Genomic DNA, 27,720 nt, shown 5'->3' with positions numbered 1-27,720 from the left:
CGTAACTTAGAGTGTAAATGGAAACAAACTAATTTAGAGGTCTTTAGAATCGCGTGGAAAGATAGTATGTCACGTTATAAAAAGGCCCTAAAAGCAGCCAGGGCTGAGCATCTCCGCAAACTAATAGAAAATAACCAAAATAATCCAAGGTTTTTATTTAACACTGTGGCTAGACTAACAAATAAACAAGCATCGCCTGAGCAAAATATTCCGTTACAGTTTAGTAGTAATGATTTTATGAATTTCTTCACTGAGAAAATAGAAAGCATCAGAAACAAAATTGTAAATGTACAATCTTTAATGATGTCTTATGATTCAACCGCAATTATCGCCCCTCAAGAACTACTACACCGCTTTACAACCATAGGACAGGAAGAGCTAAATAAACTTATCATTGCATCTAAACCAACAACATGTTTATTAGATCCAATACCCACTAAACTACTGAAAGAGTTGTTACCTGTAGTGGAAGAGCCTCTTCTCAATATTATTAACTCGTCTTTATCTTTAGGTCATGTTCCAAGAATATTGAAGTTGGCAGTCATAAAACCTCTCATTAAGAAGCCACAATTAGATCATAATAACCTAGCAAATTACAGACCAATTTAAAATCTTCCATTCATGTCTAAAATACTAGAAAAAGTTGTGTCCGCTCAATTGTGCTCTTTCTTGCAAGAAAATGATATCTATGAAAAATTTCAATCAGGATTCAGGCCGCATCATAGCACAGAAACCGCACTCGTTAAAATCACAAATGATTTACTTCTAGCTTCTGACCAAGGCTGTATCTCAATACTAGTTCTACTCGATCTTAGTGCTGCGTTCGATACTATAGATCATAAAATACTATTAGATCGACTTCAAAATTACACTGGTGGTCAGGGACAGGCATTAAACTGGTTTAGATCGTATTTATCAGACCGCTACCATTTTGTCTGTCTAAATGAGGAAAAATCAAAGAGAACGTCAGTAGACTATGGGGTGCCGCAAGGATCCGTGTTAGGCCCTCTGCTATTCTCAATATATATGCTGCCACTTGGTAATATTATAAGAAAACATGGAATTAATTTCCATTGTTATGCTGATGACACTCAATTATATATTTCATCACGACCAGATGAAAACGCTAAATTATCTAAACTGACAGCGTGTGTTGATGATATTAAATACTGGATGACGTGTAATTTTCTGCTATTAAATTCAGATAAAACAGAGGTATTACTTATTGGTCCAAAAAACTGCCCACAAAACCTCTCACAATACAACTTTAACTTGGAAGGATGTCCTGTCACTTTATCCACTACAGTAAAAGACCTGGGTGTTATATTAGACCGCAACTTGTCTTTCGAAAATCATTTTTCATATGTTACAAGAACGGCATTTTTCCACCTTAGAAACATTGCTAAGCTACGTAACATGCTATCTACTTTGGATGCAGAAAAGTTAGTTCATGCATTTATGATCTCGAGACTAGATTACTGTAATGCTTTTTTATCTTATTAGCTGGTTGTCCTGCATCATCAATAAACAAGCTACAGTTAGTCCAAAACGCAGCTGCTAGAGTTCTTATTAGGTCAAGAAAATATGATCATATAACACCAATTTTATCATCTCTACACTGGTTACCTATTAAGTTCCGTATCAATTACAAAGTATTGCTACTGATCTATAAAGCCCTAAATGGTTTAGCTCCAGTGTATTTAACGGATCTTCTATCGCCCTACAATCCATCGCACTCTTTAAGATCACTAAACTCGAGGCTTCTGGTCATTCCTAGGATATCTAAGTCCACTAAAGGAGGCAGGGCATTTTCACATTTAGCTCCTAAACTCTGGAATAGTCTTCCTGATATTGTTCGAGGTTCAGACTCGCTGTCCCAGTTTAAAACTAGATTAAAGACGCATCTCTTTAGCCAAGCATTCACATTATAATTACCTTTTATACTACAGTTAAATCGGATCAAAAGCATTAATATTCTGAACAGCAGCTATGCTAATTATTTCCCATCTGCTTTTCTGTTGTTATCTCGGGACACTAGTCCCGAGGTAACTAGTTCGTCAGCTCCAGTTTGTATCCAGCCTCTCATGGAGACTTCAGATGCCCCAACACCTGTGATGAGACGACTCGACGCCTGTGAAGAGACGACTCAACGTCAGCGTTATGGCCTAAATTAATACATGATTGATTAACTTTTTCTAACAATTTTCTTTAACATTCTCTTTCTAACATTTTTCAATGTACATTTATGAAATGCACTTTCTGTAAAGCTGCTTTGAAACAATGTGTATTGTGAAAAGCGCTATACAAATACATTAATTGAATTTAATTGAATTTTTAAACTAAAAAAATCAAAACGAAAAGAAAAAGTCAAGCAAAGCCACGGGAGTATTCTCGAGTAGATTGATAAAAATAGCGGTGCAGAATGAGCTGATGCAGGGAAAGTGCATGTTACAATTTGTCCTAAACATGACACATGTTTTATATTGAGGGCTTCAAAATAACTGGTAAGATATAGTTAACATGTATAGTTTAAAGCAGCTTGTCCTTTCAGATGCTCTGAGAGATAGGCTGACAGATATATTTATAAATAGCCGACTTGCGGTGTTTGTGGTGAGGTGTGGTCCTCAGTGCATAACTTACATTTCACAGGTATATTCTCCATCTGTAGCTAAATATTAGAAAGTCGTGCAAATATGTCCATTTTGCTGTCTGGAGAGGACGAGCTTCTGCAAGTGAATCTACGCTAAAAATCAAGCTTCCGTGATCGAGCGCCGCCGCCTGCACGCGCGCCAAACAGACGGAGCGCAATAGAATAGGAACGCAATAATTCTGACTAAAATATACATATTTCTAAAATATTTGTTGTTGGACAGTAAATGTGACATATGTGGAATTTTAAACCCACAAGTAAATATATTTTTATGAAAGTGACCATTATGGGGTAATCAAGTATTCTAAAAGCCTATGCTTTTTCAAAATTATTAATTTTGTTTTTGGCCACCGTATAAACCCCCTTTTTGCACAATGTATTGCATAGCCTACATTACATTCACTGTATTTCAATATAAACATTGCTTTTAGGACATCATTGGGCAGATTTATTTTTTCCAAATAGAAAAACTTCGAAAATACCGGGATATATATATATATATAAACCGGGATATATACCGTTTATCACCATTCAACCAAAAAAGTATTGGGTTTTAAAAAAATCGAATGATTCTGACAGTTTTTGCCATTGAAATGACTGGGAAAAAAGTGTTCCAATAACCCTGAATTTACCCATACTCTTTGAAATCATAATTACATTGCATGATGTTGCTTGAAACCCCAAATAACATTCTTCATTAACAATTGTTCAGTTATTTGTAACAATGCCATTGTAAAAATGATTTTTGATAGTAACTTGGCTATATTTTCAAAAGGGTAGCTTGAATGTAACAACTAGTTTAACTTACAAGTTTAACTTAACATAGCTTGTAAGTTAAAGTAGTTCTATTTAGACAAAATCATGCCTCTACATAGTGCTTTAAAATTGTGTCTTAAATATGCATTTTGTCTAAATAGACAAAGAAATCAACAACAAAAAACAATAGTACCCCATTCAAATACTGATGCAGAGAGAATGTTTTCTGTGGTGAACCACTGAAGTGTGTGGGTGTGTATATATATATATGCTGAATGAGGCAAAAAAAAATTTGCTTTGTACCGCGACAAAATTTTGGTTGGCCCCATCAAATCTCAAAGTTGGCAGCTCTGTAAGTAAGAAGGGTGTATATATAGATGGGATCAAACAACAGTATCCAGGATGTCTTGAGCATCCAATCAAGATTCAAGATTCAAGATTCAAGAGTTTTATTTGTCACATACACAGTTATATACACAATATACAACTGGCAGTGAAATGTAAACAGGTCCGCTCCATGGACAGTGCAAATAACAGTTACAAGAAATTAAAATAGAAATAGAATAAAATTAGAATAAAAAGTATTAACATAAGTAGGATTATAAATAAATCAAGTAAAGATAAAAATGGAAATAAGATAAAATAAAAATATAAAAAATATGTGGATATGATAAGTGAGATAAACTGTAGACTTAAAAATAAGTGGTTAACATAAAATATATATATATGTATATATAAAGAAGTATAATGTGCAAGGTTTATTACAGGTTGTTACACAGTAACAATAGGAACGTAAAGTGCAGTGCAATGGCAGTATATGGATGTTAATGTTTAAACTGGATGTTTATGCGTGTGCGGGGTGAAGTGAAGTCACGTGACTGAGTTCAGGAGTCTGATGGCCTGGGGGAAGAAACTCCTCCTGAGTCTTTCAGTCTTTGCCATCAGGCTACGGAAGCGCTTACCAGATGGCAGCAGGGTGAAGTGAGAGTTTGCAGGGTGATTAATGTCTCTGATGATTTTAGTAGCTCTACCTCTGCAGCGTTTGGTGAAGATGTCCTGCAGAGACGGGAGAGCTGAGCCTGAGATGCGCTCGGATAAGCGCACCACTCTTTGCAGGGCTTTGCAGTCGTGACTGGTGCTGTTCCCGTACCACGCTGTGATGCACTGAGTCAGGACACTTTCTATCGCCCCTCGATAGAAAGTTTTCAGGATGGCTGGTGAAACCCTGAATTTCCTCAGCTGGCGCAGGTGGTACAGTCTTTGCCTGGCTTTTTTCACCTGTGTCTGGATGTGTGTAGTCCAGGTCAGATCCTCGGAGATGTTCACACCCAGGTATTTGAAGCTGCTCACTCTCTCTACCGGTGTCCCGCTGATCATGAGAGGGGAGTATGACCGATGCTGTCTCTTCCTGAAGTCCACAATCAGTTCTTTGGTCTTGTTAACATTCAGAGAGAGACAGTTGTCCTGGCACCATGATGTCAGTTGCTCCACTTCGTCCAAGTATGCCGTCTCATTGTTGTTGGAGATGAGACCCAGGACAACAGTACAATCATACTACTAAAAATCAAAACTTGCCATATATGGCATTTCAATAAATATGAAAACAAGAAATGTTTGTGTGAGTTTGTCAGTGTGTCGAAGGACTACTACTTGTTTTATCTAGGTATGCCCATTATGAGCACATAAAATAGCGGAAAGAAGTTATAAAATGCAGTCTTACACAAGAATAGTCAAAAGTGAAGCATAAGAAATAAGAAAATATTAATATTAACAAAGTTATTACGGTTAGAAGAGAACCTGTTACCATAAAACCTAAATGAATCTCAAACCTGTGAGTGTAAGAAATATATTGCATGCTTTTGCCTAAAGCCTGTTTAATCCAGAGTAACCCTGTTACAATTTATGTAGCCCACGTCTTCTGTAGTTCACATTCATCGAAGCCTGGGTAAATCTGAGCAGACAGCGTGTGCGAAAAAAAAACACTATCAGGAGATGTGATTTATTCCTAATAATAATAATAATAACAATAACATAAAAAAATAAATAGGAATGTGTAACATTGCTACAGTGATACCACATTAACATATATTCTAAATCTACAAAAATAAAATGCTATCAAAACAATTAGATGTAGCTGAACAGATTTATGACTCTGTGTGCATGTGAACATAAAGAGGATTTACAAGTGTGTGTGTGTCTGTTGTTTTAATCTGACACAGAGACACTGAAGACTCATGATAATAAACCCTAAATCCAGCACAGAGGGGTTCAGTGAATGTGGTATTAAATGTGTGTAAGTGCGTGAGATTGTGTGTGTCAGAGACGCTGTAGAAGGACAGAGTGCCGGCCGACACGTCCACACACACTCCTGCTCTCTTAGAGGATGAACGGACAAAAGGTATAACAATGAAGTTCTTATCGTGCCAGATAGTGATTCTGTAATCAGAGCAGGACAGACTCCAGGATTTGTCATTGTATCCAAACACAGAGTCACGACTCCCTCCTTTCCTGCTGATTCCTTTATATGTCACTGATATACCAGCACATCCACTCCATTCAGCCTCCCAGTAACAGCGTCCAGTCAGACTCTCTCCACACAGAACCTGAGGACATACATCAAATCTCTCTGGATGATCAGGATACGGCTGATGCTCAAACACACGCATCACCTTCCTGTTCTCCTCAGACAGAACAAGAAGAGTGTGTGCTGTGTTTGGATCCAGTGTGAGATCACAGGCATCTGAACACAAGAAGAGAGAAACATCTAGAACAACAGTCACTAGGCGAGTGTGCGTGTATGTTTGTGGTTCTGGTAAACCCTATGTTATGGGGACAAAAATGTTTTTCTGACCATTTGGTCTCCATGAGAAAAACAGTTTATCAATCATAAAAATAAATAATCAACTTATTAGATGAATAAGCAATGTCCTCACTAATATAGTGAAACTTAATATTCAGCAATATTTCTATCTTCACTATTGGACTTAGCTGGATGATGATATCACCGTTTCATCCAGAGCTGTTTTATAGCTAAATTGAACTCATTTAATAATTGATGTACTTTACATAGTCATTGAACAAAAATGAATCAACTTAACTAATTTCACCCGGATAATGACTGTTTGCATCATTTAAGTGTTATTTTCCTGTTATCACTGCAAAGTGGCTTTGAAACCATCTGTAGTGTAAAAGTGCTATATATAAAGGTGACTTGACTTGAAACAAACGTGTGTGTGTTTGTGTGTGTATGTGTGTGTGTGTGTGTGTGTGTGTGTGTGTGTGTGAGAGAGAGTGTGCGTCTGTGTAGGGGGTATAAGGGTAGGATTAGTGTAGGGGATACAGTTTGTACAGTATAAAAATCATTACATCTATGGAAAGTCCCCATAAAACATTGAAACCCAACATGTGTGTGTCTCTGTGTGTGTTTGTAGACCTACACTTTTGTGGTCCTGCTGTGATCCTGATCTCCCCTCCATGCTCCACACTATAAACACACAAACAAACAATAATTTAGATATGCATCATGCACACGTGTTCAGTATGTCAGTATCAGTGTTTGACGCACTTGAGTCTCTGCAGTGAGCAGTTTGGATCCTCCAGTTTGTCGTAGAGTAGCTTGACTCCTGAATCCCCTGGGTGATTGTAGCTCAGATCCAGCTCTCTCAGGTGTGAGGGGGTTGAACTCAGAGCTGAAGACACAAAACCGCAGCCTTCCTGTGTCACCATACAGCCCGACAACCTACAGAATTACAGCAGTAATTTAATAATAAATACATCAGAAATGTAAGCTTACATGCAGTCCATGGTTCACATTTACATTTCTATGAATGATGGTGTTTCACTGTGATATTTAATTTGATGAGGTTTTAAATGTGCTTTGATTCTGATAGGACTGTGTGTGTGTTAAAGGAAGTGCTTGAATTGAGGGGGGGGGGTGCTGGTGTGATCCGGGATCTCTCCAAAAGGCATTAGGGAGACCCCCTTTAAGAGGTAAAAAAATATACTTAGGGGGTCCACCAGATATTTGTATTTTAGTAAAGATGACAAAGACAAATCTGATTAAATTCACAAAACTAAGAAACAGTAAATTCCGTGAATTAATTAATTATTTACAATCATTCCTGTAACTAAAGTGCTTTAAGGCTAGTTGTCATGTCTCTTTAAAGTGTAAACGGCCCTTCATTTAAGACCACTAAGCGTATCACATTACTCCTTGCTTGGTGTCATTCCAGTGAAGCTAACTCCAGTGAAAAAATTTAGACTAATAAACATCTACTTAAGAAGAGAAAGCTTCTAAGGCTACTGACTCTTGTATTTTTTTTTAAATATATTTTATTCCAATGACAAAAGCTGTTACTTGTACAGGTACTGTGTTTTGACATTTTTTTTAAACCCTCCCCAACCACCCCTGAACAAACTGCCTTAGACAATAATTAACCAGTTATAGTACATGTTTACAAAGTTTAAATACTAGGAAAAAAAACAAAAATAAATAAAATAAATAAACAAAAATATACAAAAAAAAGTAAATAAATAAAAAAGTAAATAAAATAGAAATAATAATAAATATATGGTTGGATACCACAATCAAAAGGTGTAAAAGTGGTGCATCAATGAGCAACATACACCATGCTTATTTACAAAGGTACCAAGCATCAAACACCACGAAATCACCAAATAGGGAGGTCTATGAAAAAGAAAAGGTTACAGTATACATTTAAATATTGTTACTCATCAGGAAGTACATTTATGGATGAGAAATATGATAATAATGGTTGCCAGACATGAAAGAATTTCTGAGAACCTCTAATTGAATATTTAATCTTTTCCAAATGTAGGTACAACATCAAATCCTGAAGCCATTGAGATGCCTTAGGTGGGACTGCAGATTTCCAATGCAATAGAATCCTTCTGCGAGCCAATAAGGATGCAAAAGCCAGAATATTTAGTCTCTGAGTCAGACTTGTTTTATCACCTGGGGCGCCAAAAATAGCAAATTCAGCACATGGCTTCAATTGTATTTCACATACTTTGGAAAGTGTGTCAAATATGGTTGACCAATAGATATTAAGTTTGGGGCATGCCCAGAACATATGAGTCAGATCTGCTTCTCCATTGTGACATCTTATACAGGTCTTGTCGAAAGAAGGATTAAAAGAAGCAATCCGTGTTCTGCTTAGGTGAATGTGGTCCAGAACCTTGAACTGTATTAAATTCAGTCGGGCACAGGAGGTGCTACCGTTCACTCTACTTCGGGCACTTCTCCAAAATTCCTCAGAAAATACTGTGCCAAGCTCTATCTCCCAGCCACTTTTAATCTTGTCCGTTCCTACACTTTTTAAAGCCAAAAGAATTGTATATATTCTTGAAATAAAACCTTGTAGGTGGGAGGGAACTTCAAACAGAGAGTCTGCAGGAGACTTGGATGGCGTGTATGGAAATGATGGGCTTTGGGCGTTCACAAAATGACGTATTTGAAAGTAACGAAAAAGGTCAGCATTGATTAAGATTGAACTTGGAACACAGATCATTAAAACTAGCAAAAAGACCATCAATATAGAGAACACTAAACTGAGCAATGCCCTTTTCTTGCCATTGTTTAAATGCAGAGTCGAGTTTGGCGGGGACAAATTTGTGGTTATTGCATACTGGACTTTGAGACAGAAGTGCTTGTCTTAACTGCAAGTGTTGGCGTAACTGAGTCCATATTTTAAGAGTAGAATGAACAACCGGATTCGATGTATATTGTGCTGTTTTAATAGGTAGGCTAGATGTAACTAGGGCTTGTAAAGAGGTTGCTGTGCAGGATTTAGATTCTGTTTCACACCAATCATTAGTTCCTGATGAGTGCATCCAGTAGACTATTTTTTGAACTTGAGCCGCCCAATAGTAATATAAAAAATTAGGTAGAGCTAACCCACCATCTCTCCTATTTTCCTGCAAAAACTCTTTCCGAATCCTAGGAGTTTTCCCATCCCATATAAAACTGGAAATAGATTTTTCTAATCTATTAAAAAAGGCTTTGGGTAGAAAGATGGGAAGGCACTGGAATAGATATAAGAATCTTGGAAGAACTGTCATTTTAACACAGTTCACCCTGCCAGCTAGGGTTAGATTTTTTTGAAGATCAGATTTGAGTTTAATCAAAAGAGGAGTAAAATTATTTTCATATAGTCCTTTAAAAGGTGTGTGCAATATTGATACCTAGATATTTAAACCCAGATCTTGCCAAGCGAAAGGGAAACACAGAGTCGGGTATTTGCCTAGCAAGTGTGTTAACAGGCATGCATTCACTTTAAGTAATATTCAATTTGTAGCCCGAGAAAGTCCCAAAATTGTGCAGAATTTGGATAATATCATTTATACATGATAGAGGATCTGAAATGTAAAGAAGCAAGTCATCCGCATATAATGAGAGCTTATGTTCTACACCCCATCTGTTTATGCCATGAAATGAAGGTGTGGATTTTAATATCAGAGATAGTGGTTCGATTGCGATTGTAAACAGAAGGGGGCTAAGTGGGCATCCCTGTCTAGTACCCCTTGACAAATTTTTTTTTTATATAAGTATAAAGGAGACGGATCCACTCTATAAATCTTGGGCCGAATCCAAACCTATCCATAGCAAAAAAAAGGTAGTCCCATTCCACCCGATCAAATGCCTTTTCGGCATCTAGTGATATTACAATTTCGGGGGTGTCCTGGGATGAAGGGGTGTAAAGAACATTTAAGAGGCGACGGATGTTAGAGAAAATGTGCCGACCTTTTATGAAACCTGTCTGATTAGCTGAAATGATATTAACTAAGGGAGACTCTAATCGGAGAGCTAGTAATTTAGCTAAAATTTTAACATCTGCATTTAGCAAAGAGATTGGTCGATATAAGCTACATTGTGTTGGATCTTTCTCAGGCTTCAATAATAGTGTAATCAGTGCTTCAGTAAGGGACTTTGGCAGAGCTCCTTGAGATGGAGAGTGTTCAAACATTTTGAGCAGGAGTGGAGCTAATTTAGAAGAAAACTTCTTATAGAATTCAATCGGGAAGCCGTCGGGCCCCGGGGTCTTGCCACTTTGCAAGGCTGCAGATATTTCTTGCAGCTGGAGGGGATGATCTAAGTCTTTTTTATATTCTAATGAAATAGTGGGAACATTTATTTGATCAAAAAACTCTACCAATTTAGATTGATCTTTAGGGGTTTCTGATTTATAAAGGCTGGAATAAAAGTTCATAAAAATGTTATTAATAGTAAGGGGATCAATGGTTAGATCTCCAGTCTCATCTGCAATTTGGGAAATATGTTGTGCTGAAGACCTTGATTTAAGTTGATGGGCTAAGAGTCGACCAGCCTTGTCACCATGTTCATAGAAAAAACCCTGTGACCGAAGAATAAGCTGTTCTGCTTGGCTTGATGAAATTAAATTATATTTGGTCTGAAGATCAATCCTTTCTTTGAGAAGTTCTGGTGTAGGAGAAGAAGAGTACTGAATATAAATTTTGGAAATTCTCTCAATTAACTGTTGCCTTTTCCTTTCTCGCTCTCTGTTGATAAATGCTGTGTAAGATATAATGTCCCCCCTAAGCACTACTTTTAATGTCTCCCAAAGAAGAGTGGGGGAGATTTGCTCTGTTGAGTTAAATTGTAAAAAGTTGTCAATTGAAGAGGATACATGTTGACAAAATGATTTGTCTGACAGCAGTAATGACTTTAGTCGCCATATGCAGTTTGAGAAGTTAGATGGAAAGGAGAGATCTAACAGTAAGGGCGCATGATCGGACTCTACGATAGCGGAGTATTCCACTCCCTTTACTGAAGGGAGGAGGTTTTTGTCTATGAAGAAATAATCAATTCTCGAATAGCAATGGTGTACATGTGAGAAATAAGAAAAAACCTTATTATGGGGATTGTAGAAACGCCAGGGGTCTACACAGCCAGTCTGGTTAAAAAAGGCTAACATTTCACTCGCCATTTTTGAAGGGACCTGTGGTTTCGGGTTGGAACGGTCCAAATTTGGGTCCATTACACAGTTTAGATCACCACCTAAAATCAGGTAGTGTGTGTTAAAGCTGGGTAAAGCCGCAATCAACTTAAGTACAAAATTCTTATCGTCCCAATTGGGGCCATATATATTCACCAGCAAGACCTGGGTGTTAAATAGTTTCCCAGACACCATGATATAACGGCCCTGAGGATCAGCAATAACATTAGAGGCAGAAAACTGAATTTTTTTGTGTATTATTATAGCTGTTCCTCTTGCCTTAGCATTGAATTTAGAATGGAAAATGTGTCCCACCCATGGTTTCTGCAGCCGAAGATGGTCTGAATTGAGTAAATGTGTCTCTTGGAGGAAGATTATATCGGATTTAAGACGCTTAAGATGAGAAAATATTTTTGACCTCTTTACAGGACCATTAAGACCTTTAACATCCCATGATGTAAATCTAATACATGACTTTCCGGACATTCCTCTGCTCAAAAAGTTGGAAATAGTTCACTATGATGGGATGAGAAAAAAGAAAAAAAAGTCTAATGAAGAAAAACAAGAAACAAAACAAACAAACGATCAATGCGGCAGTTAACCAACCCATGAACATTAAAACACTCTTTCCTATGTTTGCCTCCCCAACTGAGACAAGCTGCAGGACTCCTATCACCCAATTGCACTCCCAGTAACTCGTAACTAACTGCTCAACTGTTGAGCCAACCGAGGACTTATCCTTCAACATCATAACAGTGTGTAAATATGAACTATTTTCAGACAGGCACACAGAAAAAAAATAAGTGAAATAGAAAGTAAAATTGAGAAAAAAGAAAAGTTTGGGGGAGGTCACTTATAGTCCATCTTCCGATGTTTTTGACAAAACGATCCCGAGCAAAACCGTAGACTGTCATTATCAGTCCATTCACCGGCGTTTTTGATAACATTGTCCTCCCAAACAGTGACAAGTAAGTACTCCGTCATAGTAAAGAAGAAAGAAAAAAAAACTTTCACAGCAGTAGACGTGTGTGCATACCTTTCATTCAGTCATTTAGCCTGTAACGTTAGTTATCAATGAATAACGTTACTCCCCGGCAGCAGCAGTCGCGTTTGAGAAAGTCTTTTGGCTTCAGGTGCTGACTCGAAAGTGAAAGTATTCCTCTCTTGTGTAAAGCATTCCTAGCCCTTTAAATCAGTTATTTAGGCTGTAGTAAACAAAGATTAACGTTACTCGGTAGCGGCAGTCACGTCGATCCGTTGTTTGAAAAAGTTTTCGGCTTCGGATGCTGACTCGAAAGTGAAGGTTTCCCCATCGTGTGTGAATCGCAGGCGGGCAGGATAGAGAAATCTGAAACGGATCCCTTTCTGATATAACATTGTTTTAATGTTCTTGAAGGCAGCACGCTTCTTAGAAAGTGCCGCGCTTAGATCAGGGTATATTCTGACCGTTGTCCCTTGGTACTGCAGTTTGTGTTGCCTGGCCCAGCGCAAAGCTCGTTCCTTCTCCTGGAAACCGTCCCTGGGTTTGGGCGCCAATGCGCGGTGTGCTCTCTCCAGTTCTGGTGGCTTCTCGAACACCTGGTCTCCCAGAACATCTTTTAGCAGATCCGAGGTGAACTTGATCATGTCCTTTCCGATTTCGCTATCCTCTGGAACATTTATGATCCGAAGATTTGCCCTGCGTGAACAATTTTCCAGGTTGTCTAAGCGGTCTAACAGCACTTCGTTGGTTGCTTTTAGCGCAGCGATGTCTGTCTCCGCTTTAGCAAGGGCCTCGAAGTTATCCCCAGCCGTTGTTTCCACGTTTGTGAGACGCCTTCCAAACGTATCCACAGTTTCTTGAATGGAAAGGAATGGAATGGAAAAATTTCTATGGAAAGCTGGATTGGTGCTAGGGAGGATTTGATTAACGCACTCATGTCCTCTTTGAGGTATTTGCACTGTTTTTCAAGCTCCATAGTCAGCGTACTCATAGAGAATTCCTCGTTGGCCTCCGGTGCGGCCGCCGCCATTTTAGCTAACTTGCTGCTTATCGAGGTTTTCTTTGAATCTTGGTCAATTTTTGCTTTAGAGCTAGGCATTTTTGAAGTCGCACTTCTATTATAGACCCGTAGTGCGTGTCTGACCTGTTGTGGATTGCAATTACTGTTATTTAATTTAAAGTCATCGGGAGGCTCGTACGCGCGCGTCCACTGTCTACATCACTCAAACCGGAAGTCCAGGCTACTGACTCTTGAGTAATGTTCTCTATATATCAAGTGTAGTGTTTGTTCAGGCAGGTCACGTCATTCAAGCTCACATCAGCTGTCTCTCTATGTCTACCTATAGGAATATGACGCTATCACAGCTCCATATTTTTGTAGGACCTGATGATCCAACAGTTGAGATGCACTTTCATGATAAATCCCTAGGCCAAATTCTAGAGGTAGTAAATGAAATCCAAAATGAGCCAAATTAACTCCAAATTTACATGGATGATTTGCTTGTAGTACAACCCCAAATCAGAAAAAGTTGGGACAGTATGGAAAACGCAAAAAAAAAAAAGAAGTGCTTTCTAAATTTACTTTGACTTGTATTTCATTGCAGACAATATGAACACAAAATATTTCATGTTTTGTCTGGTCAACTTCATGTAATTTGTAAATATGCATCCTTTCCTGTCATTCAGACCTGCAACACATTTCAAAAAAAGTTGGGACAGTAAAGCATTTACCACTTTGTAATGTTGCCATTCCTTTTCACAACACTTAAAAGACGTTTAGGGACTGAAGACACCAAGTGATGAAGTGTTTCAGGTGTAATTTTGTCCCATTCTTCCTGCAAACAAGTCTTAAGGTAGGCAACAGTACGGGGTCTTCGTTGTCGCATTTTGCGCTTCAAAATGCGCCACACATTCTCTATTGGAGACAGGTCGGGACTGAGGCAGGCCAGTCAAGTACCCGTACCCTCTTCCTCCGCAGCCAGGACTTTGTAATGTGTGCAGAATGTGGTTTTGCATTGTCTTGTTGAAATATGCATGGACGTCCCTGGAAAAGATGTCTTCTTGAAGGCAGCATATTATGCTCCAAAATCTCTATGTACTTTTCAGCATTAATGGTGCCTTCACAGAAGTGCAAGTTACCTTTGCCAAGGGCACTGACACAACCCCATACCATGACAGACCCTGGCTTTTGGACTTGTTGCTGGTATAAGTCTGGATGATCCTTTTCTTCTTTGGTCCAGAGCACACGGCGTCCATTCCTCCCAAAAAATACCTGAAATACTGATTCATCTGACCACAGTACACGTTTCCACTGTGTGATGGTCCATCCCAGATGCCTCCGAGCCCAGAGAAGTCGACGGCGCTTCTGGACACTGTTAACATAGGGCTTCTTTTTGGCAAAGTATAGTTTTAACTGGCATTTGTGGATGTAACTAGGTATTGTGGTACTTGACAAAGGTTTGCCAAAGTAGTCCTGAGCCCATGTGGTGATATCGCTTATAGATGAATGACGATTCTTGATGCAGTGCCGCCTGAGGGATCGGAGATCACGGTTCTTCAGCTTAGGGCTGGGCGATATGGAGCAAAAAATATATCTCAATATATTTTGCTATATCTCGACATACGATATACATCTCGATATCTTTACAGGAAAAATAACCCCCCAAAAACTACTGCAAAAACAAATGTGCCAAATACCACAGTCTTTTTTTTTTATTGAAGTGCAAAGAGGTAGGCAGTTCATGTAGGAACAAAGTAGGGATGCAACAATACAGTAAGTCCACAGTTCAATACATACCTCGGTTTTTTTTACCACGGTTTTCGGTTCGGTTCTGATGGCTAGTCGCATCAGATTTTTGCTATTCTATTCTTAGCCGAACATCAAGAGCTTAAGGAGGAAAAAATAAAAAATTTTTATTGCAATACTTTCTTTATTTTACTTAAAAGACTTGAAAACCTTACTTAAACTTAAAACTTTACTTTTAAAAAACCTTGTACACATTCCTAGTATACTGTATAATATAAAATAAATATATATTTATAAAGATTTACACTGGCAGCTCAGAGCAGTACAGCAGCATTTAAGTATGAAATTGAATTAATAAATGTAACAATAAAACACTACATAGACTTCCCTATAAAATATACATTGATTCTTATTAAAGCTACTGTATTAGTTTTTCAGTCAAGAGACGTGAGTGATTTTGTCAGATAACAAAAGACATAGTTCACTCAAAAATGAAAATTCTGTCATTGATTACTCGCGCTCAAGTTGTTTTAAACCTGAATAAAGTTCTTTCTTCTGTTGGACATAACATATATTTTGAAGAATATTGGAAACCAAACAGTTGCTGGTCCCCATTGTAGGAAATAATAATATGAATGCCAATCGCTACCATCAGCTGTCTGTGTTCAACAGAAGAAATTAATACAGGTTTGGAACAACATTAGTGTGAGTAAATAATGACATCATTTTAGAGTGAACTGTCCCTTTAAGGACAAGCGGCAGCGTGTTCACTCGGCTGCCCTGCTGTCAATTTAAGACTTTCCCGCATCTAATATACAGACACACGCCGATTTTACTTTCACTTTAGACATAACCGAATGTGTTTATGTTAACCAGTAATCAAGATTTAGTCCAGTAATCTTGTTTGACAGGCTTTTAGTGCGCGCGCTCGGGAAAGCGCATGGTGCCCTACGCGCAAGGCTTTAAAATGCATGCAAATAATGAATTTTCATTCAAAAATAAAACAACTCAAATCAAGGGCATAGTAAGTAACCTTCTCCAGCAAGCAAGCCGCTCTCTCGCCGTAGTGTACTGCTGCCTTGGTAAACTGTATCTTGGATCAAGTGTTTGAGAACCAACTGTCGGCATTCATGGCAGTAGACATCTGTCTGCTGTTCGTCCGACGCCTTAAAACCGAAGTATCTCCATATAATGGAGCCAGTTGTTTTTAAGACGAGTTCTGTAGCCTCCGAGCTGGTTGCGGACGCCGCCATGACAACACACGAGGGGAGGGGGAACAAAAGCAAGGAGGCAGGGGGCGAGCGAGCGGGCGCGAGCACAGCACAGAGAAGGCAAACAAGCAAAGTGGCGGATTCAGAATTAAATATAAACAATATATCGATATATACGATATGTCAAAATCCATATCGTGTTTAAAAAATATCTCGATATATTTTAAATATCGAGATATCGCCCACCCCTACTTCAGCTTACACTGCATGAAAACACTGAAATCCGGCACTATCCAGGCATGGTATACTCCTGTGTAATTTGATGTTTACCGGATGTATGTGGGAAAAAGCGGATCAGAGTAACATGGAACAGTATATTTCCAGAAAAACCCGGAAACCTCACATATGCGGACGTATACAGGAATCCGTGAAATTTCACGGACATATACAGCTGAAACACTGCTGGGTGTGCTAGGACTGAAGACTGTTAGGTGTGAAGAAGACCTTTCATATGTTAATGACTGACACTAGTGCTGGCTGTTCTCAGAGGGAGGACTTCAGGATTGAGAATTATCTCTGGTCTACTGTAGGCTACAGCAAACAAGCTTTTTGTACAGAAAAATAAATTCTTAAGGCCCTGAAGCACTAAACCGAACTAGCAATGACTACAGCCGACTGTGGGGTTGGTTCACGTTGCCTGGGTCTGAGCCAAACCATCAGAATGGTGTGTCAGGGCCTTAAACCCAGTGCATGAAAAGAGTCTCTTAATCAAATATTTTTTATAAGAACAGTACAAAATAAAAACCCTGTCTGAACATATACGTTCACAAAAAAATCTGAATATGTAATGAAATAAACAAAGAAATGTAATGGAATTAACAAAGGATAATTAACCAAACATTTTAGACTATCCCCAAACAATTTTTGCAAAGTTTTACAAATTGCAGGCAATAATAACATTAAATAAAAAGGAGATGAAATGTGGAATATAAAAAAGTTTGTTTAAAAAACACCAAAAACTGATATGCTCAAAATAAAAATATGGAATAAAAAAGAAGCGGGATTCACTTGCTCAAGAAACACAGAAACACAAGCAGATCTTTCAGCTCTGCAACTGTTAACAAAAAGTGTCACTCCAAGATCCTTAACGTTAACAAGATGCAAAAAAGGGGCGTTTTGAGGTTTGAAATCCACCACTCACAATAGATGAGGTGACGCAATAGAGGTGCAAACAATAAGGTTACACTGTTAAAAACTTCTGTTTTTTTACAGTATTTTCTTGTAATTTTGAATTATGTTTAAAACGATGTACATTTACAAACAATATCTAAATAAACAACTTGACTGTTATTTTAAGGATTATATCATTAATGACAAATTACAGTAATTCTCATTTTTTATACAGGAACATCACTGTATTATTTTCTGTTTTCATAAATAACATACAAATTCATGTAAAATTACAAACAATATCTGTAAATTAACAACTTGACTATTATTTTATCATTAATGAAAAATTACAGTAGCCTAATTCTCATTTTTTATACAGGGAAATTACCCTATTATTTATACAGTATTTTTCTGTTTTCATAAATTACATACAAATTCATGTAAAATTACAAACAATGTCTGTAAATTAAGAACTTGACCATTATTTTATCATTAATGACAAATTAGAGTAACTCTGTTTTTTATACATGGAAATCAATGTATTATTTATACATTATCTATACAAACAATATCTGTAAATAAACAACTTGACTGTTATTTTAAGGATTATATCATTAATGACAAATTACAGTAATTCTCATTTTTTATACAGGAACATCATTGTATTATTTTTCTGTTTTCATAAATTACATACAAATGTATGTAAAATGACAGAAATAATCTGTAATAAAATATTTAGCTCATTGTATTAAAGGTTTATGTCCATACTAACAATTTAACATTATTCTTTGTAATTTTAAAGGTCCCATGGCATGGCATTTTTCTATTATTTTATAATGTTTCCTGAGCTGTACTTATATTGTTAGTATGACTTTTACATCATAAAATGTCATAATTTAGAAATAAAAGGCATTTTTTCTATACTGCTGTTTGCCCTGTGGCTTGAATGCCCTGCTTCAAGAGGCGTGTCTGCTGTGAGACTTCAGTAAAAACACCCACTGTTGTGATTGGCTGACATTTTTGCATTTTATATGAGCGGAGGGGGCGTGGTTTAACGAGGCACGAGCAGGCACGAGTCTGCCAGGGAGACGGATGGACCTGAGTTCACTTCACATCAGTTCTCAGCATGTCTGAACTGTTTTAGTTACAGCATATACTTTAGGTTATTAGTCTATTTCTAGTCGGAGGGACTGTCACTCATGTCAGAAAGTTAGTAACTTTAGTAAATTATGGATCAGCGCTGACTGGAGACGCGAACCGTTTAGAACGATTCAGTCCGATTTGGTGAACTGATTCGGTTCACTAAAAAGAACTGGTTCAAAAGAAAGATCGTTCGCGAACCGGACATCACTAATGTATCAGAGACTGAGCTCAGCGATTGCTAACAAAGTTATTTATAGTAACTACTGAGTTATGAGAGCGCTGTCAGTCAGCGCGAGTTTATTGTGTTTGTATCTGAGAGTTCTGAATAAACACGAGTCCCAGTCACACCGAGTCCTCTTCATCATTATTCTACCAACTTTGTAACACATGCAAAGTACCATTACAGCTGTCGAGATGAACGAGTTAAAAGTAAGTGTTGATAATGGCATTATTTTTAAAATAAAATAAAAGCGTCAGTGACGCGCGTTGAGTACACCGCGCAAACAAAGACACAACAGCAGTAATCGGATGTAATCCAGTTTATTGTGGGGCTAGGCTGGCTAGCCCGGATATGCTCACCCTTACCCCCCTTCTGCTTAATCTCACGCCGCGTTTGGTGCCTCCGCTGTGGGCCAGATGCAGTACTGTGGGTCGGGGATGTTGAAGGCCGAGCTTCGGCGTGTGTGAGGTTTATCTCTGCTGATGTTGAGCAGAAACTCATGACTGTATGCACATTTTAGAACCGATAGACGCGACGAGGACGTACAAAAACACTGACTCACAAGATATAAAACACGAAAACACCGTTCTGTCTGGAGAGAGAGAAGCCGCAGCGTGTGCACGAATAATAAATAATTAGCTACACATCAGAAATCACTGATCACAGATCAGAAGGAACTGAAAAAAGACTTCTGTTTTCATTTGTACATCCAAACACTGAGAAACTGCCAGCGTTCACTCGTTCACAAGCAATGATGCAATGATCTCTCGACGAGCGTTTGCTTGGGCGTGCCAGATTCTCTGGGCGGAGGAAAGGGAGGAAACCGCTCCTGCTTGGACGTCAAACCAGGAGACTTCAGGATTGGCTAGTCTGGCCTGTCATTTTCACAAAGGCAGAGAAAGACAGCCACAACTCGGTTTTACACCGATCAACATTTCTATCCACTTGGGGACAATATTCAGGCTAGGGGAACTCATATTAATGTTGAAAAACCTCATAAAATGAAAATTTCATGCCATGGGACCTTTAAAGTAAATCTTATTAGTTTTATATTTACACTGTAAAAAATAAAAACCTAAAAAAACGATCAAATGACTGGCAGCTATGGCTGCCAAACAAAAACCATAAAATTAAAGTAAAATATCTTAAGTCAAATAAAGTTCAAAAACTTCACAGAAATTTACATTAAAAGTTTTATAGAAAACACTGTTAAGATACTAATTAAGATATTTTACTTTAATTTTCTGTTTTACAGTTTAGGTGTAATTTTACATTCAAACTGTAATTCTGGATACAAATATAATAAACTATAAAGCAAACTAAATATCAAACAATAATCTGTTTTTAAAGAGTACAAATCTGCACTGCTCTCCAGGTTGAAACTTTCAAGCCTCTGCCCACATCACAAAACACCACTTGACCATTTAATTAAATATAACAGCAAATAAAAAGAAATATACACATTTTCTAATTGTAGTTTAAAAAAAGTTTTTTTTCTATGGTTGCAAGGCTATGCTGTCTTTCCGTGTTCTTTTGAGCGTGATTGGTCAATCTGAACGTCATCCAGAAATCTGGCCAATGACAGTGCGCGCCTTCAGTTTGAATTATACACCCGTTGTCGTTGGAGTGGCTCGCGGCTCGCTGGGACACGGGCGCGGCTTCTAGTTCTAATCTGGAAAAAGACTGCTTCGTCGGTCCATTAATGGCATTGCATGGATCATTTTACATCTGAAAACACATCTGTTTACATCATTTTGATTGTGGGATGTCGACTGAGAACGAAAAAACATGAATACGAACAGACTAAGTACCAATGGCGGGCAACAGACGGCAGAAGATAACGTAAATCCCTTTATATTTTTTCTACTGCTCATCAAGATATAACGTTAGTGTATTAAAGTCATCTGCTAATCGCGATTAACTTACATATTCTGTGTTTTGTTGTGTTGTAATACTGTTAAGCTAGGGCTGGGTGTTAATGACGATCATAGTTATGACTATTGTTAGCGATTTTGCAGTAAACGTTAAAATTACCTTTCTATATCGCGGAATGTGAATATGAATATAGTGTATATAACGCAGCACTGACTGTACTAAAAGTTTTTGACATTTTGACAAAAAAACATGCATGAATGTAGAATAATGAGTGGGACATGCATGTGTTAAAATAAGCCTCTCTCAGAAAGCATGCGATCTCGCAATCAATTATCTTTCTGTAAAATGCACACAGTTATCTCAGTAAGCCTGTCATGTGAGGTATTCACTTGATTTAAACAGTCAGTTATGTCTTAAGTAAGTAATGCTGCCTTCACGTGCTATCGGAAATTTCCTAATTCCCACTTTAGAAGTCGTGATTACGAGCTTGTTGCATTCAAGTGCTTTGTTGTAGGTGTGAACAGGAATCATGGTTGAAACCAGGTTATTCTTGCCTATTTATTGGGAAAATCTTATCAAAACCATCATCATTTGTAGTCTCCCATGCACCGACAACCATATAAACATTCCAGACAGTCCGCTTTCTGCTGATTCTGTAATTTCAGTCAAATGCAGGTTATTTTCGCTGCGTACCAAACATACAATACGCTTCATATGATTACTCGTGCATGTAAATATGTACTACATTAATGTAAGACAAGACGACCTAGCTGTTTTGGAAAAAAACAACAATAAAACCACACCTGCCACAGCAGTCTAGTTCTGCCCGCCACCATGTTTAAAGCTTATGACACGCCCATCTCGGGAATTGGGGTATCAAAATTATTTCCGAACTTCCCAGTGGTAAACACGACATCAGAGGGCGTTCATGTGCAATCTTTACCTAGGAAACTCGTATTTACGATAATTCCGATAGCACGTGAAGGCAGCATTAAACAGTTCAAGTTAACGTGGGGAAACCCGGATGCGTGTCATTATGTGCATCCGTTCTTAAAGGGGCAGCAGATTAATAAACAGCTGTCTGTCATAATTTTAATCAAACAACAAAAGAATAGAGAAGACCTTCTGCTTCTTTAAGAATCCATTGATATTAATTCATAGAATATCATACAGTGAAGACTTTTAAAGCAGTATTATTCTGTAGCATTTTAATAACATATCTATCAAAATAAAATAAATATATTGTGATATCGTTATTGTGAAATACAATTTCTCATGTATGTAGAATAATATGGTCATAATGCCCATCCCTACTGTCAGCTAGTTTTAAGATCAAGCTTGTCATAAATGTAAAGGAGCTTTGGAATGATTAATCTGAGATCATGTACACTCATTCAGCAGAGAGGACAGGAAACCACCATCCTTGGACTGAAGAATTACAGGAAAACCAGGATTTTGTCTCTACTGTGAAGTTTTTGTATGGACCTGGTGAGTACGTTTTGCAAGTCCATGTCAGTAAGTTGATAATTAATATTAATGTTTTATCAAACAAATTAATATTCTTTTGTGTGTGCATGTTTCTTCCCCCCTCATGATCCAGAAGTTTTGGATCCATGATCCTGAAGAACTTTTACAGATGTTGACCCTGAATGTGTAAAAGGTAATCTTAAAAATGTTGTAATTATTTTAATGTTCTCTGTTTTTTTCTGTAATGTAGACGCATGCATTTTCTGTGAAGTTGCTTTGAAACAATGTGTATTGTGAAAAGCGCTATACAAATAAATTTTAATTGAATTGTTTTACTTAATTTTATTGGCATTAACTATATATTATTCATGATTTATTTGGCAGGTTGCAAGATGTATTTTATTTTGTGAGACTTTGCTGAGGAAGTATTCTTTGGCTCAGTCTGAAAAGGCCCAGAGAAGAAGAACACTATGAAGAACATCACACAGAACCGTCAGAGAAAGAGACGGGTAAGTTAAGAAACCGGTTAAGCTTTTTCCCCCCAGAATGTTACTATACTCCTCTCTGAGTTTTAATTTACTGTCATGTTTTGCAGTTGCTGGAGACCAGGTCCAGGGTTGCACAAACCAACACAGAACCTGTGGAAGACCACAACTATAGACCTGATGTCTGATGAAGATGATGCTGTTGTTAATGGATGGCCAGTGTGGATGGTTAGGCTAGGTACTATAAACCAGACTAGGCTGACCCACGCTACGCATCACATCACATCACCAGCCCATCACGGCAGTTTGAAAAAATGTTCAAAACTCAAACAACATTGTGTTAGAGTTGGTCACAATTCCTTTATATTTATAATTTTAATATTCAATTGTTCCATTTTATTTTTTCTTTATTCCTATGTTTATATACTTATACTTTTATTGGTTCCCATATATAGAATATTTACATATATTTTATATACACTTTTTAATGTATAGATTTCTTTCGTTTTATATTGTATACTTTGTATATTTGTTCCTTTTTAGATGTCCATGTAGCTTTTGATCTCCACGTTTTGTATTGTTGTTCCTTTTACGTTGCCTTCCTTTAGATATATTTTGTGTCACTTATCTTTTCCCCCATTCATTTTAATGTATGTTTATAAGGCTCTTTGTTCTTTTTTCTTGGTTATATTGTTTACTTGGAATATTTATGGGTATTTTATATACACTTTTTTTTTTGTCTTGTAAATTTATTGTTCTCATTTTTTATTGTGTACTTTGTATATTTATTCCTTTTTTTTTGATGTTCCTTTTTATGTACACTGTGTATTTTATTCCTTTACATCTCTTAAATGCACTTTACTTTACATGTACATTTAACTGCATTTTGTTCACTTTTTTTTCTTTTGTTTCTTAACCACTTCATTTTAACGTATGTTTATAATGTTCTTTGGACTGTTTATATTTTTACATTTGTTCCTTTACATTTTCATCCCTTTTAAATACATTTTGTTACATTTGTTTCCCCATTGTTTTAATGTTTGTTTATAATGCTCTTAAGAATGTTTTTTTAATACCTTTTTAATAAATATTTCAGACTTTATCAAATTGTTTTGAGTGTATTTTTCTTTTGGGGGGGAGAGGGGATATATTTATAGAGAGAGAGAGATTTTGCATATATATATATTTGCAAAATCTGCATAGCTGGCTTATAACCAATCAAGTCACTATGCTACAAAACCTAGCCCACCCTTAGCCTTAGAAGTAACCAATAAAATCACTTTACTGGGTTTTCAATGCGTCCTGTCCTCCAATAGCAGTCTGGGTTTTGGGAGTGGTTTTAGAAAAACAACCAATCCAGTTTGAGATGAAGGACCAATAGGGGATAGAAGGCAAAGCTGTTTAGAGGTGTGAAAATGTCTCCTGGGAAAAACTTGATGGGATTATTTGCCATGGCAACAAATGGCTGTAGCATGGGAGTATACGGCCACAACATACATCCGATTTGGTACCATTTCGGATGTATACGGATATATACGGATCCATGGAATTTGACCTATCCGGCCAGTATACTCCTGGATTCTTCCGAATTTCAGCAGTGTATACAGGAGTATACTGGTCCGGATACACCTTTTTTCATGCAGTGATTCTTGAGATTCGCCTTCAAGGGGAAAGCATACCAATACAGGGTGCTACCCTTTGGTCTATCTCTGGCTCCCCGCACGTTTACAAAGAGCATGGAAGCGGCGTTAACCCCGCTGAGGCTTCGGGAAATGAGAATTCTCAACTATCTCGACGACTGGCTCATAATAGCTCAGTCAGAGATACAGTTATTAAACCACAGATCTTGGCTTCTCAACCACTTGAAATGCTTGTGCCTCAGAATCAATGTGTCAAAGAGCTCATTGTCTCCCACACAGAACGTTTCGTTTCTGGGAACAGTATTGGACTCACTACAGATGAACGCGCGACTGACGTCACAGCGCGCGCTCTCTGTTCGGAAACTGAGCCGTTTCCCTCAGGTCCGGTGCACGCACTCCTCTCAAACACTTTCAGAGGATGTTGGGTCTCATGGCCTCGGCGGCGCCAGTTCTCAGACTAGGTCTGTCACACATGCGCCCCCTACAGCACTGGCTGAATCGCCACATTCCAGCTCACGCATGGCTCTCGGGCCGATTACAAATCAAGGTTGACCACAGCTGTGTTGGCTCTGGTTCCTTGGAAAAATCCTGTCTGGTATCAGACAGGCGTGAGTTTGGGCACTGTTACGAAGTGGAAAGTTATCTCGACAGATGCATCCAACCTAGGTTGGGGAGCCCTTCACAAGGGCAGGCCAGTCTCCGGTCTCTAGTAAGACTTGGAAAAGAGCCTTCACATAAACTGTCTAGAGATGAAAGTGGTCACGCTATCGCTAAGAGCTTTCCTTCCGTACATAAAGCACCACCATGTCCTGATCCGAACGGACAGCAGGTCAGTGGTAGCCTATATAAATCGCCAGGGCGGCCTAAGATCTATTGGTCTACACACGATGGCGAAAAAAGTCCTAATATGGGCGGAGCACAACTTGAGTTCGCTGAGAGCGACTCACGTGCCAGGCATTCTGAATCTGGGTCCGGACATGCTGTCCAGGGGCAAAGTGTCCCCAGCAGAGTGGTCTCTTCACCCACAAATGATTCAGACAATTTGGGGCATGTTTGGTGAGGCAAAAGTGTATCTTTTCGCCTCACAAGACAATGCTCAATGCCGAATATATTTCTCCAAGCAAAAGGACGCGTTGGCCCACGAATGGCCCAGACTTCCTCTTTATGCTTTTCCCTCAATCTCAATGTTACCTCAGGTCATAGAGAGGATCAGGGAGAGCAAATGCGCTGTGCTTTTAATAGCCCTGCTTTGGAGAAATCAACCATGGTTCTCACAGCTAAGTCGGTTGTCAGATACAGCCCCGTGGCCAATTCCGCTGAGGAGAGACCTCCTCATGCAGGCGAAACGGCAGATCTGGCATCCCCGTCCCGATCTATGGGCGCTTCATGTCTGGCTCATCAACGGGTACATGAGAACCTCTCTGAAAGTGTGTTAAACACTATTTCTGAATCTAGAGCTCCCGCGACCAGGTGGCTCTATTCAGGCAAAAGGTCAGTCTTTTCGGACTGGTGTAAAGCACGAAGGCTCTTCCCACGTAATTGTGAAGTGTCAAAAGTGCTCACTTTTTTACAAGAGCTACTGGACGCGGGTCGCTCCCCCTCCACGCTCAAAGTTTATGTGGCTGCTATAGCAGCGTGTCACATTCAAGTGAATGGACTGTCACTGAGGAAGCGCACGATAAGATCGTTCTTCCCCAAAGGGGCTAGAAGGCTTCACCCACCTCGCCCCCCTTCAGTCCCTGTATGGGACCTGTCCACGGTCCTGGATGCTATGAAAGGCTCAACATTCGAGCCTCTGCATTTGGTGAGCTTAAAGCTCCTATCACTCAAAACCGCTTTTCTGCTAGCAATCGCATCAGTCAAGTGAGTGGGTGATCTGCACACGCTCTCAGTGAGCACCTCTTGTCTGGAATTTGGGCCAAACGACTCTAAAGTCGTCCTCAAACCAAGACATTGATATGTACCTATGGTGCTCTCGACTCCGTTCAGAGCACAGGTCATTTCACTTTCAGCACTCTCATCATCACTAGATGAGGAAGATGCTAATTTGCTCTGTCCTGTCAGAGCGCTGAGAATATACATAGAGGCTTTGGGGCCGCACCCGTGGGTGCGCAGTTACAAAGCACACCTTGTCATGATGGATAGTGGATGCCATATCGCTGGCTTATGAGTCCAAAGATCTCAGCTGCCCTATAGGCATCGAAGCCCATTCTACTAAAGGCATGGCCTCGTCATGGGCTTGGTCTACTGGCATTTCACTGGATGATATCTGTGCGGCGGCAGGCTGAGCCTCCCCGTTAATTTTTATCAGGTTTTATAATTTGGATGTCCCTGCCTTACAGGCTGGGCTTCTCGCCGTATAATACATATTAACCCCTTACGGCCCGATAGTCCAGTCTGGGTTAAGTATTTGTATAAGTCATAAGCACATTCCTTATATGACTCGACTTGTCTGGTCGTTCAATATTCCTATTGGCCCGACTCTGTCTGGTCTATATATATATATATATATATATATCAGAAAAAGTTGGGACAGTATGGAAAACGCAAAAAAAAAGAGGTGATTTCTAAATTTACTTTGACTTGTATTTCATTGCAGACAATATGAAAACAAAATATTTCATGTTTTGTCTGGTCAACTTCATGTCATTTGTAAATATGCATCCTTTCCTGTCATTCAGACCTGCAACACATTTCAAAAAAAGTTGGGACAGGAGCAATTTAGGGCTAGTAATGAGGAAAAATATATATATATATATTTTTTGTGTTATTCTCATTGAAATAGCCCGACTCATATGGGGGACTTCTATGAATATCATATTTACGGGCCCACTTAGGTCGGCCTGGGTATGGTTTCTCCAGGCTATCAGAGCCGTTAAGCAAGCACAGTGTTTAACATTGGGTCCCCTAGCGTTTAGCAAATACAATACGAGAGTACTCTCGAAAGGGAACGCTTCGGTTACTTACGTAACCTCAGTTCCCTGAGAAGAGGGAACGAGTTTTGAATTTGCTTGCCGTGCTTGGCTTGCTCTGGGAGTCGCTTCAGTCGATTAACTTGACGAACCTGGCGAGACAGGGTCTTTTATACCCTTGGCTATGCAAATTCTGCTGCCCCCTGTGGCGGGAATATTAGAGGGACCTGATTAGTCCTTCCCGCCCAGCGGTCTCGCCATAGGTTCATGCAGTTGCAGCAACACAGCCAATCAGCACGCAGCTGCTTCCTGCTGAGAGCCGTGCAGCTGCACTGCGTTTTACATGGTATTTTTAGGATAAAAATTTGCTTCAAAATCTTGAGGAAAGGAAATTCCCCGTAGCGTTTACCAAACGCAATACTCGTTCCCTCTTCTCAGGGAACCGAGGTTACGTTATTAACCGAAGCGTTATTCAGTAACTGTATAT

At 38.8% G+C, this 27,720-nt stretch overlaps 1 protein-coding gene across 1 annotated transcript in view; it reads right to left on the bottom strand.

Annotated features, from left to right (window-relative positions):
* Positions 1 to 5,267: 5,267 nt before the first annotated feature.
* The window catches only part of LOC307134802 (NLR family CARD domain-containing protein 3-like), a 38,830-nt gene continuing 16,377 nt past the window's right edge, over positions 5,268 to 27,720 (bottom strand). The window contains exons 6-8 of the mRNA XM_079830798.1: positions 6,972 to 7,145; positions 6,844 to 6,890; positions 5,268 to 6,146 (exon numbers count right to left, since the gene is read on the bottom strand). Coding sequence (XP_079686924.1) covers positions 5,551 to 6,146; positions 6,844 to 6,890; positions 6,972 to 7,145 — 817 coding nt within the window. The 3' untranslated portion in view covers positions 5,268 to 5,550. The remainder of the gene's footprint in view (positions 6,147 to 6,843; positions 6,891 to 6,971; positions 7,146 to 27,720) is intronic.

Source organism: Gobio gobio, assembly GCF_949357685.1.
Source record: "Gobio gobio genome assembly, chromosome: 12".
NCBI lineage: Eukaryota > Metazoa > Chordata > Actinopteri > Cypriniformes > Gobionidae > Gobio > Gobio gobio.
This window is presented reverse-complemented; position numbering and strand designations above follow the sequence as displayed.